This window comes from Drosophila serrata, unplaced genomic scaffold (genome assembly GCF_035046125.1).
Source record: "Drosophila serrata isolate PLE 108 unplaced genomic scaffold, ASM3504612v1 contig_272, whole genome shotgun sequence".
Classification (NCBI taxonomy): domain Eukaryota; kingdom Metazoa; phylum Arthropoda; class Insecta; order Diptera; family Drosophilidae; genus Drosophila; species Drosophila serrata.
In genome coordinates, this window is record NW_028257170.1 from 11,404,929 (window position 1) to 11,415,493 (window position 10,565).

General features: G+C 44.8%; 2 protein-coding genes across 2 annotated transcripts; both read right to left on the minus strand.

Moving 5' to 3' along the window:
• Nucleotides 1-1,065: 1,065 nt before the first annotated feature.
• Nucleotides 1,066-3,304, minus strand: LOC147643568 (uncharacterized). Its single transcript, XM_086834475.1, has one exon. It carries the CDS (start codon nucleotides 3,302-3,304, stop codon nucleotides 2,954-2,956), a length of 351 nt encoding a protein of 116 aa, XP_086690601.1. The 3' UTR covers nucleotides 1,066-2,953.
• On the minus strand, nucleotides 1,066-5,431 carry LOC110189867 (frizzled 2). The gene has a single exon (XM_020960088.2). The coding sequence runs from the start codon at nucleotides 5,429-5,431 to the stop codon at nucleotides 3,332-3,334; it is 2,100 nt and encodes a 699-aa protein (XP_020815747.2). The 3' UTR covers nucleotides 1,066-3,331.
• Between the last annotated feature and the right edge of the window lie 5,134 nt (nucleotides 5,432-10,565).

Below are 10,565 nucleotides of genomic sequence, written 5' to 3' on the forward strand. Positions count from 1 at the left end.
TTGCTGCTATATGTTTTTATGTGTGCATAAAAGTGAATTCACAATCAACAACGTTACCTCGCTCTGTTTTGATTTATATCTTTAAAATGCATTTTCCTTGTAAATAAAATAATGTCGGCATGAATTTTCGTTAGAGAATTCTGCTGCCAGTTCCTCTGTGCGCACGTTCGATTCATTTAAATATGCATTGTATATATATTTGCTTTGGGCTTTGTTTATTTTGTTATTAAATTACATTTCACAAAATACAATTCACAACTACGCTTGACGTCAAGTTTCTGGTTGCCGTGTAACTTCCACTAATCCATCAATCACCGTCCAGCCTTCCATCCAGCTGACCTATCAATCTAAAATCCACTCCGCTATGAAATATTTTCTTTCGTTCTTTCTTTTTAAAATTAAAAAATCGTATACATTCGCAAATTGCAATCAATTTCTGTTCATCAATTTAGTAAATGAATTCTCAATCACAAAAATCAACGGAAAATATTTTCGATTCGCTTAAACAGAACTATATTTGCATTAATTATTTTTACATTTTGCCATTTTGTTTTTTTTTCCATTTACGTATATTCGTTACACTCGTTAGCCTTTAATATTTGTAAGTATAGATAAAAGCGTTTGCTATGTACGCCACGAACTAAAGGAGAACTGCATAGGTCCTTCCGGGTCCTTCCGCACATTCTTAGGGAACTAAACTAAACGCTACTAGCTAGCATATTTGTTTAAGCTTATTAACAACATCAAATAGTACGCGTAAGTGGTTGCATTATTTTGGGTTTTGGGTTTATTATATTGTATATTAAACATTGTACGTCGTGTAGAAAAATTTGCTAATAAATGTTTACTCTTTTTCTTTTTTTTTTTTTTTTGTTATTATCTTTTGCTTTGCTTGCTTAACTTGGAGAGCTTCGTTTTAATGATACGTATAAGTGTTTGAGGGACTCTCTTGTAAAGGCTACAAATCAACCAAAAATGTCACGAAATTAACCAACGAAAAATACTTACTCGTCATGCATAAAAACATAAGGTGGAAACGATAAGAAAATAAATAAGAAAGTAATATTTTGTATAATGTTTTTTTTTATTACAGCTTTTTCGTATTTTTGTTTATAGAAGTAGTTATAGGTGCTTAAAACATTACACACATAGTTGTAGCTATATCATATACTTTATAATATATATACTTCCAAACATCCTCATTCGTCCTTTTGTTTTGTTTCGTATTGAAATGGTTTGAAATGCCAACAGTTAAATTGTTGCTTCTACCACGTAATATAAATATTAAATTTAAAGACAATAGGTTTTAATGCTTGATAGATATTTCATTTTCTTCTGTTTTCGTTTACAACTAGGATTACATTTAATTTAATACTCTTATATAAATGTTTAAACTTTATACAATTTCTCGTTTTCTTTTGCTGCTTTTATAAATGCAAAAATGCCCTGCGATGGCTGCAAAAGTTGGCAATTTTATTTATTATTCATATATTAGTTTGGAGAATGGGGAATACGGGTTTGGTAGTATTTTGCTTTTTGGGTTTTTGTAAAAATTAAATTCAATGTTTGAGCTTAAATGCAGAGTTGCTTTTGATGCTGAAATGCAAGTTACTATATTAATTCCACGGTTCTCCTCATCTCTCAACAAAAAAAGATCGACTACAAACTAGGCGCGATTGGAAAATATTTACAAAAACTAGTGTTCGATAATGCCTTAGGTTAGGTTAAATAATTTACAAATGGTTTCTGGCAACACTGGCCGCCTGCTCTTTGATAATGCGACAACCCTAAAATCGCAGCTAACTTCCTACGGGCATTTAATGTGTTTCCTTCCTTCTTTTTTTTGTAATGTTTTCATTATTTTTTTGTTTTGTTTTTTGCTTGCGTTCGTTATGTTTAATGTTTATCTTTAGGTTAAGGTTAATAGTGTAGTTAGTTTGATTAAAAGTTAGTTGTAATTTCGAAATATGGCTCGTGGCTCTGACTTGGCAGTGTGGGCAGATTCCGCTCCTAACTTTACCCCCGAGTTCTCTACGTGGCGGTTACTTAATTGGATTTTGCGTTTCTCAGTCTATTTCGTTGAGGAAAGTGTGTTCGTAGAAGGGAAAATAACAAAAAAAAAATGTGTATGTGTGTGTTTTTAAATTATTTTCATTAATAGGAAAGCAGCGAACGGTAGGTGGAACAAACGCGCTTCGTCAACTGGATTTAATCGAATATATATTGGAGGAGAATCTCCGACTCGCAACGCCTAAGCTCTGCTCACCTGCTCATCTGCTTTTGAAGACAAAGGTTTTTTTTGGACTAGAATCTTTGTATGCAGAATGGTTGTTTACCGCATCTAAAATGCTTTCTTATGAACAAGGACCTTATAATGACAAGGTGAGTAACGCCACTTTAGACTCTCTTGAAACTTTGGTAAGAAAACCCAGAAAGAAAGAGCACAGAAAGCAGCATTCTAGATCTGTACGCATTTATACGCATTTGCTTACTTCAAAGTATATCCTTATCCATCTTGTCATTATAAAGCCTTTGTTTTGACCCTGTTTCTAATGCCAATCCAAATACCTTCATTTAAATCAATTTCTTTCTCAAGATCAACTCAAGATCAAATGGAATCTAATAATATAAAATTGAAATTCCACAGAATATACTTGAAATTGGTAATAGAAACAGGATCCTTGTTGCGCTTTTCACTTAATAAACAAACTACGGCTACACGAATTAATATGGCATTGCTTCAAACCTTTGCTAACTAGAGAAAGAGACAGAGATAGGGAAGATGCAGACCGAGAAGGAGAAGGAGATATATAGAGAGAGACTGTGTGCAAGCGAGAGCCTAAGTGTGCGAGTGAGACAGAGGCCGGGCGTGCGATTCGACGACCTTGAGCGGCTACAGCTGACTGAAGCTGCTGGTCGAGACCCAGTGCGCGGTGTCCGGGCGTACCATTAACTATATGGGACCGTAGTCGCTCAGCGCCTGACCCGGATGCTGGGCACCCGGGCCGCCCGGCAGCGTCACCACCACGGAGACGGCCCGTGAATCGATCACGGATCCCGGGGCGGTGTTCTGCCCGCCCACGCCCACGCCGCCGTTGCCGTTGCCATTGCCGTAGACGTTGCCCGGATTGCCGCCATTGCCACCGTTCGCTCCGTGCATCATGGTGCCGGGGGGAGGACAGGGGCCCATGCCGACCGTGCTGCTGCTCATCGCCGTGCCGTGACCCAGCACGCTGCCGCCGCCCAGGGTGCCGCCCCCGATGGTGCTGCCGCCGCCTCCGCCGCCGAGGGTGCCGCCGCCCATGGTCGATGCTCCCCCCGACTCTCCATGTCATACGTGGCTGGCCGCCGGCTGCTTGAGAACATGGTGGTGCAGGTGGTGGTGGCTGGTGGAGGCCACCGAGGCGCCGCCCGCCTGGGTGTACGGCGTGGCTAGCAGCGAGCCCGCCGCCGATCCCACCGGCATGCCCATCCCGGATCCGGCGTAGGGATGTGGGATCGGAGGACGCTGCTTAATCAGCGCCTGGTTGGCACCCGTGCGATCGGGCGCCCCAAAGAGTCTCCTCCAGAAACGGCGCCAGCTCTCCAGGGTCTTGCCCGACCAGATCCACACACCCGAGGTGATGCCCACGGCCAGGGCCATGAAGTACTTGAGCATCAGCACGGAGTAAAGGGGCTTTTTGCCGGGTCCCTTCACCTGGGCACAGGGACAGGCCAAGGCCTTGATCCAGTCCTCGAAGTAGGCCGCCTCGTACAGGTAGCAACCGATGACAATGGTGGCCGGGACGGTGTACAGCACCGAGAAGATGCCAATCCTGATCATGAGCTTCTCCAGCTTGTCCGCCTTGACGCCGGCTCCGACTCCGCCCTGCTGCTTGATCACCGACCGAATCCTGAACAGGGACACGAAGCCGGCCATGAGGAAGGTGGTTCCTATCACCAGGTACACGAAGAGCGGGGCCAGCACAAAGGTCTTCAGGTGATCGGGGTTGAGGTTGCCCACGTAGCAAATGCCCAGAATGGGGTCGCCGTCCACGGCTGACAGCAGGAGCACGGCCACGGACTGCACCGTGGGGATGAGCCAGGCTGCCAGGTGGAAGTACTGCGAGTGCTTGGTGATGGCCTCGTTGCCCCACTTCAGGCCGGCTGCCAGGAACCAGGTGAAGCTGAGGATGACCCACCAAATGGACGAGGCCATGCCGAAGAAGTAGGTGAGCAGGAAGACCAGGGTGCAGGAGTGCGGACCCGTGGAGCTCTCTCGCAGGAGCAGGCCGTCGCAGGCGATCTCCTCGTTCTGCAGGAAGTTCCGGGACAAGTAGCCGACGGCCACCATGAAGTAGCAGGCGGAGAGGAAGACGATCGGCCGCTCCGGGTACTTAAACCTTTCGGTGTCGATGATGAATGTGGTTAGGGTCATGAGCGTGCTGCAGAAGCACAGACCCGACCACAGAGCTATCCAGAGGCCGGCGAAGTCCTTTTCTTCGTTGCTGAAGAACGGACCCTTGCACGGAATGCCGCAGTTTGGAACGCCGGCGATCCTTTGCACAGTGAGGTTCATGTACCAGTGGTGCGGATGATGCATCATTGGCGACTGCGCCTGCTGCTGCAGGAGCTGCTCCTTCCCCAGGAAGATGAGTGGGGAGCGGCACGAGCAGCTGCACTCTTTTCCGCTTGCCTTTTCTCCTTGGGGGTTTTGGCAGTTTTTTGAATTGCGTCCGCGGCACTTGGCGCTGCTCGAGGAGCCGCCGCTGCCGCTGGCTCCGCTTCCACCAGAGCCACTTCCGCCCTGCTTCCGCTTGCCGCCCGATCCAGAGCCGCTGCCGGAGCCTCCTGATCCGCCCGAGCTGCCGCCGCTTCCAGCCTCCGTGTACGAGGGCTGCTCCATGCACAGGTTGTCGGGGTCACCGTGGAGTGGCAGATGCTCACAGGCCATGCGCTCCGGCCACTCGAAGCTGTACTGCTGCATGATGGGTGCACATCCAGAGCGCGCTCTCTCGCACACACTCCGGCAGACGGGCAGGGGCTTGTGGTAGTCCTCCAGACAAATGGGGGTGTACATGCTGCACAGGAAGAACTTGAGATCGGGCGAGCACTTGATCTCCACCAGGGGCCAGAACTGGTGCACCTCCAGGCCGGCCTCGTCCTGGGTCTCGTGGTTCATTTCGTTGGGAAAGGATGTCATGTTGTAGCCAATGCCCCGGCACATGGGAATGGTGATCTCCTCGCACCGCAGATTGGGATCCTTTGGTATGGCCGGAACTCCATATCCTGGCGCCGGACTCGCGTCCAGGCCGTGTCCGGACATGCCCATGCCTAGACCATGGTCGGGACTGTGCTGCGGTCCGTCCGCTCTGCAGGATGTCAGGATCAGGACGAGTACGAGTGTGAGGGCGTGTCCTTGCTCTAGGACCTTCAGTCGATTGTGGCTCATTTTGTGCGTGTTAGTGTAGTTCTTTTGGGTGACTTGGAACCCCTCGGGTTGTGCCGTAGTGGTGGTGCCGAGCTCCACCTTTCTATCCTTCTCTGCGCTTGCACCTCGCTCCGCGTGGAGGCGCCTCGAGAGAGCCGGAAAAGCGAGTTTTCTTTCTTCCAGACAGTCAGCTCAGCGTCAAATTGTCAACGCTCGACAAACGGCGTGGCCTAGCTGGAATTAAAAAGAGGAAAGATTTATAATTAGTTGACTATTTAGGGATCCTTCCTTATAACAAACTATCTTATAATAATACAATATTTAGATTATAATGGAATGTTTATCCTGAATTATGATTCTTACTGGAGCAACACATTAAGGACCCACATCTAATGTAGCTTTTAACTGCCCGACTGCCGAAAATCAACTGATTTTCAACTCTAGATTTTCCGACAGACGTCAGAGCTGAAGTAAGTGAAATAGCAATAGCGTTTATAATGGATCGCGGATGGAGCGTCGACAAGTGGTAACTGCTCTTTCCTGTTTCTGGTCTCTCTCCCGAGAACTTTTGCGCTTCATTTGTTTCAATTGAGCGGAGCGACACTTGGACGACACGTCCATGTCACATGTCAAGCACTCGGCACTCCAACCCCACATTCACTTCCATAGTCGCCAGCTCCCAGGCACCCCTCTTCACTACTCATACTCATACTCATACTACTCCCCTGAATCCTCAACGATTGTCAACCCTTCTGCCAATATTTGCTGACGTTTGCCGGGCTGTCCCCGCTGATGATTCTGGTACTGATTCCGAGTCCAATTCCCATTCTGGAACTGCTGCTGCTGCTGACCAAGAGGCGCATCAATCAAAATCAGTGATTTTTATTAAATTTGACGGCGTCTGCTGGCTGCATGCGCTTGGTTTAAGTGCACAGAAAGAAAAGTATAGTATATAGTGCGATATTTTAAATGATTAAATAAGGTAAATACTATAGGTCTCATGAAGTATCTTTGACAAAATAGTACATCTTTTAAAATTCAGTTTCTGAACTCAAAAATACACTAATTTAAAAGGAATTACTTTGACTAGAAACTATTCTTTAGTTGATATTGATATTGATTCCTGAATTTCATGTTCAATGTTTACTTATGAAGCTACACAAAATCTAACGATTTCCAAATATATATTTCCTATATCATGTAAATAATTACCTACCCACCTACACAATATTTTAAATGTTTGGTTTTAAATGAATTCTTTTAATTTTAAGGTCAGTGTATGACAAATTCCGATTGGTAACCAAGTTTGTTGCTAATCAGATTGTATTTGAACTAGTTTAAGCTTACTTAAACAAACTACGTCTAGTCTGATATAAAGTCAAGCCTGTTATCTATATTTAATTAATACCAAATTAGTTACCTTACAAGTAAATGTTTAGATTTTCTTAAAATGTATTCTACTCTCTACTAATAATTATCAGTAATTAAAAGAAAAAACTATATTTTCTCTCAGTGTGTGCTTGATGAAAGTGTTTGCTTTGGCTCTCCATCTGAAGAAGGGTGTGAAACGCTGATGGATTGGATGTGATGAGGCAGAAATTAATTCAAGACAATTGCTCACTTGCGGCGCACTCAAAATGGAGGCTGTAAAGCCACCCATCAAGTTGAGTCCCGCTCTCGGCTCATTCCCGATACTAAGTGAGCATTATATGTATACATGGGTGACACCTTTTTCTTTATATATATATATGTACGGCGTGGCAGCTGCCGATGTCGATGGCAGCGGTTTGCGGTCGAGTCCCCTGGCAGCTGCTCCAAGATGCTGCTCCAATGGAGAAAAGGATACACGTAGATGGCCAGAGATACTTGCTCCCAAAAATTGACAGCTGGACAGACCCAAGTGAAGGGCAATTTACTCGCCAGCAGCTTCTGTGCTCAAAGTCACGAAATTTATCTACGAGATACAGTTTTAAGCAAGTGTCAAGTGACATACATATTTGTGGCTTTTGCGGCCATCTCGTCTCGGTTTCAGTTTTCAGTTTTCAGTTCGGGATCTCAGCTGCGTGTGGTCCGGACTAGAGAGCCTGAAGTCTGAAGACTTTAAAGCTTTATGGAAAAACTGTCAACGGCAGCTGCGAATAAAGTGTAGTTGTTGTGCTGCTCCTCCTCCCCCACTTTACACTTTACACTTTACATTTCTCGCAGCTGAAAGTCCTTTCATTGTTTTTCTGAACGAATGACATTTTAATTAATAACATTTGTGTGCGTTAGTCGTCGTCCATCATCATCATCCCCCCGGAGTTCCCTTTTTCGGCCAATACAACACCCCCGAAAAATAAGTTGCCGAGTGCGGCTCTTCGTGAAACATTTTTCGTGTTAAAATGTTTGCCGAGCACTTGAAAATAATTAAGTAAATACGCCACGGAAAATGTTTCTGGGCTGGATTGAGGGCGAAAGCCCAGGACCAGGACCAGGCCCAAGCCAAAGTGTTGTGATTACAACTCGAGGGTAGCGCCAAAAATAAACGCTGAAATCCAATATCGAAATGTGGGCAGCAGCAGGCAATCGGCAATCGGATCGTGAGAAACAATGCCAGGCGTGAGTCGACTGCTATCGATTACAGCAAATGCATTCAACGAATATACATATATGTACATCTATCTAGATGGAGCGTCTATCGGTTGTGGAGATGATTGCGCAATGGCCTCCTACTCGGATGACAAATTCAGATGGCAGATGGAAACCGAAAAGAATCCGGTGGCTGTCATACGTCAAGGTTGGAGTGCCATAATTTGAAATTTAAAACTATTACAGATAAAAAAATACTACATATGTGGATACAGGTTTCTCTTAACAGAATGCTCGAGTCAGGGAACATTCCCCGAATTAAATGTAATGAAATGCTTAGCAGGAAATCGAGTATTACCATTTTCTTCAGGCCGAGAGTGAAAATTAGCCGTAAGCCAAAACAATGCGACAATCACCGAACGGAAGGAGCGGGGGAAAGTCTAATTGGTTTGTCCGACGCAGGAAAATCATATTGAAATGCAGGGAACGTGACTAAAATGGCAGACCCAACCGGACCGAAATGAAAATAAAGAGGGAAAAGGCGTATATGTATGTACATGTGTTTGGTTATGGAAAAGCCACGTTCACATTTACGTTCACGTTCATGTTCATGTTCAGAACTGCTTCCACATTTGGCCAGTGGTGTGGTGGAGAGGCAACCACCGTGGCACCACCGTGCTCTTGTTATTAAAGCCTCAAGTGGCAAGAGTGTATGCTCCGGCACATGGGATCTTGGGTCCTCAGTGGGAACGGTCTTGGGCCCTGTTCTGATTGCCGGCCAACAAGTACGGCTAATAGGTGGATTGTGTTCATGGGAAATGGCCTGGAAATAATAGCAAACGTGCTTCTCTCGAGTGGAGGAGAAATAAAAAGCCAGAATGCATAAATATTGTTTTTAATAGAGAAAAATGTCTCAAGTGGCGGTGACGAATGGATCTGCTCTCCGGGACACTCGGATTCTACATCTACCAATGTTGATTTTTGAGCCGATCGACTTGGCCATGTTTGCTTAGTGATTCGGAGTTTCTCTGGCGCGTATTTAGTGCAGACTCATATTGTTTATTTAATTGTTAACAAGCGTGTGCGGCTCAGACGCTACAAGCTCGTTACGAGTAACAAATTATTACTCGCACCGAATGCATGTCTTTTTGCCAATCATTGTGCCAAGAGAATTTATACAAAATCACGCTGCCAACAAGTCTCAACGATGTTTGCCCAAGCTCTCCAGCTCTTGAAGATGGCTTAAAGATCTGGCTCTGACTTTCCTGGCCATGTTTGCTAAAGACTCGAGAATGCAGATATATATATATGTGAGTGTGGTGTATATATGGAGAGATCTCCGATCGGTGAATGGCTGCGCTTCACTGCACTAAAGAGGTCGTCTCGTCTCGCCTCGTCGGGCGGAAGCTGTTACCAAAGTTGGTAGCACAGCATCAACAGCAAAAGACAACGAACAACTACAACCTGACTGTTTTAATTAAACAAACAGGCTGAAGACACTGCGGGAAGACGACACCAACGAGCAAATAAGTAGCAAGTGCTGCTAGCCCCTCCAGGTACAGTCAACACCCATGGCAAACAAACCGCACATGGAATGCGATTCCAGGAAGGTGTGATATCAAGAGGAATGCACTCATTTGCAGTTGATGAATAATGTACTTTCTTGTCTTTTTAAAATACTTAAGGTTAGATGATACTTATATATAGATATATATATATATATATATAAGATAAGATATATATTAACTTTATGAAGTTCCTTGAAACTGTTAAATCGTCAACAGAATTCTTCATATCAATGGGAGCTATTTAGAACCTAAGCTTAACTGTCAGGACTTTCCAGGGAATGTCAGATAATTTGCAGTAAAAACTTTCCAAATCATTAAAATTACTCTTAAACTCCTTGAGTAAGTCATAAACATTTAACAGCTAATATCGTTTACAAGTACAGTTTAACCAGAGAGACTCTAAAGCGGAAGCAGTAAATCCCAGGCTCCACTCCAAGATAATGATGATGAGCAATTAACCAAACAATGACCGGGACAACAACAACAAGAGCAACAACAGCAACGATAAACCGTCGTCGTTTCGAAGTCAAAAAGGAGAATGCTAATCGATAACTTATCGCCCCGATGGAGGCCAATCAATCAATCAAAGGCAAAGTACAAAAAAAATAGCAGCAGCAGGGAACAAAACGAGGCGAAATTGTTGGCGGAATAAGAAGCGGAACATGGAGAAGTCAAAAGGAAAAACTTGCCAACCACAAAGCACTTAAACTTTCTATGGAGGAAATTTTCTACCTTTTTTTTAGACTTTTTATATATATTTTTTTTGGGAGATCCCCTTTTCCCAGCCATCAAAATGCAGCACACAAAGAAGCGTTGAAGCAGCAGCAACAAACTCGAAGGGCTCGCAGGTGCAACAGTCCTTCCCTTCCCTTCCTCCCTCCAACAACTCCGCAAGCAGTGGCCTTGGCAAAAGCAAACCGCGAAAATCAATTGAAAAACTCGCCGTGAAAAGCGAGGGGGGCGGGAAGCTTGCAATGGAGCTGGAGCTGGAGCAGGAGCAACTGTTTGCCTTGTTGGCG

Excerpts from the sequence above, each read along its gene's own strand:
- LOC147643568 (XM_086834475.1), bottom strand. The coding sequence starts at position 3,304 with ATGGGCGGCGGCACCCTCGGCGGCGGAGGCGGCGGCAGCACCATCGGG.
- LOC110189867 (XM_020960088.2), bottom strand. The coding sequence starts at position 5,431 with ATGAGCCACAATCGACTGAAGGTCCTAGAGCAAGGACACGCCCTCACA.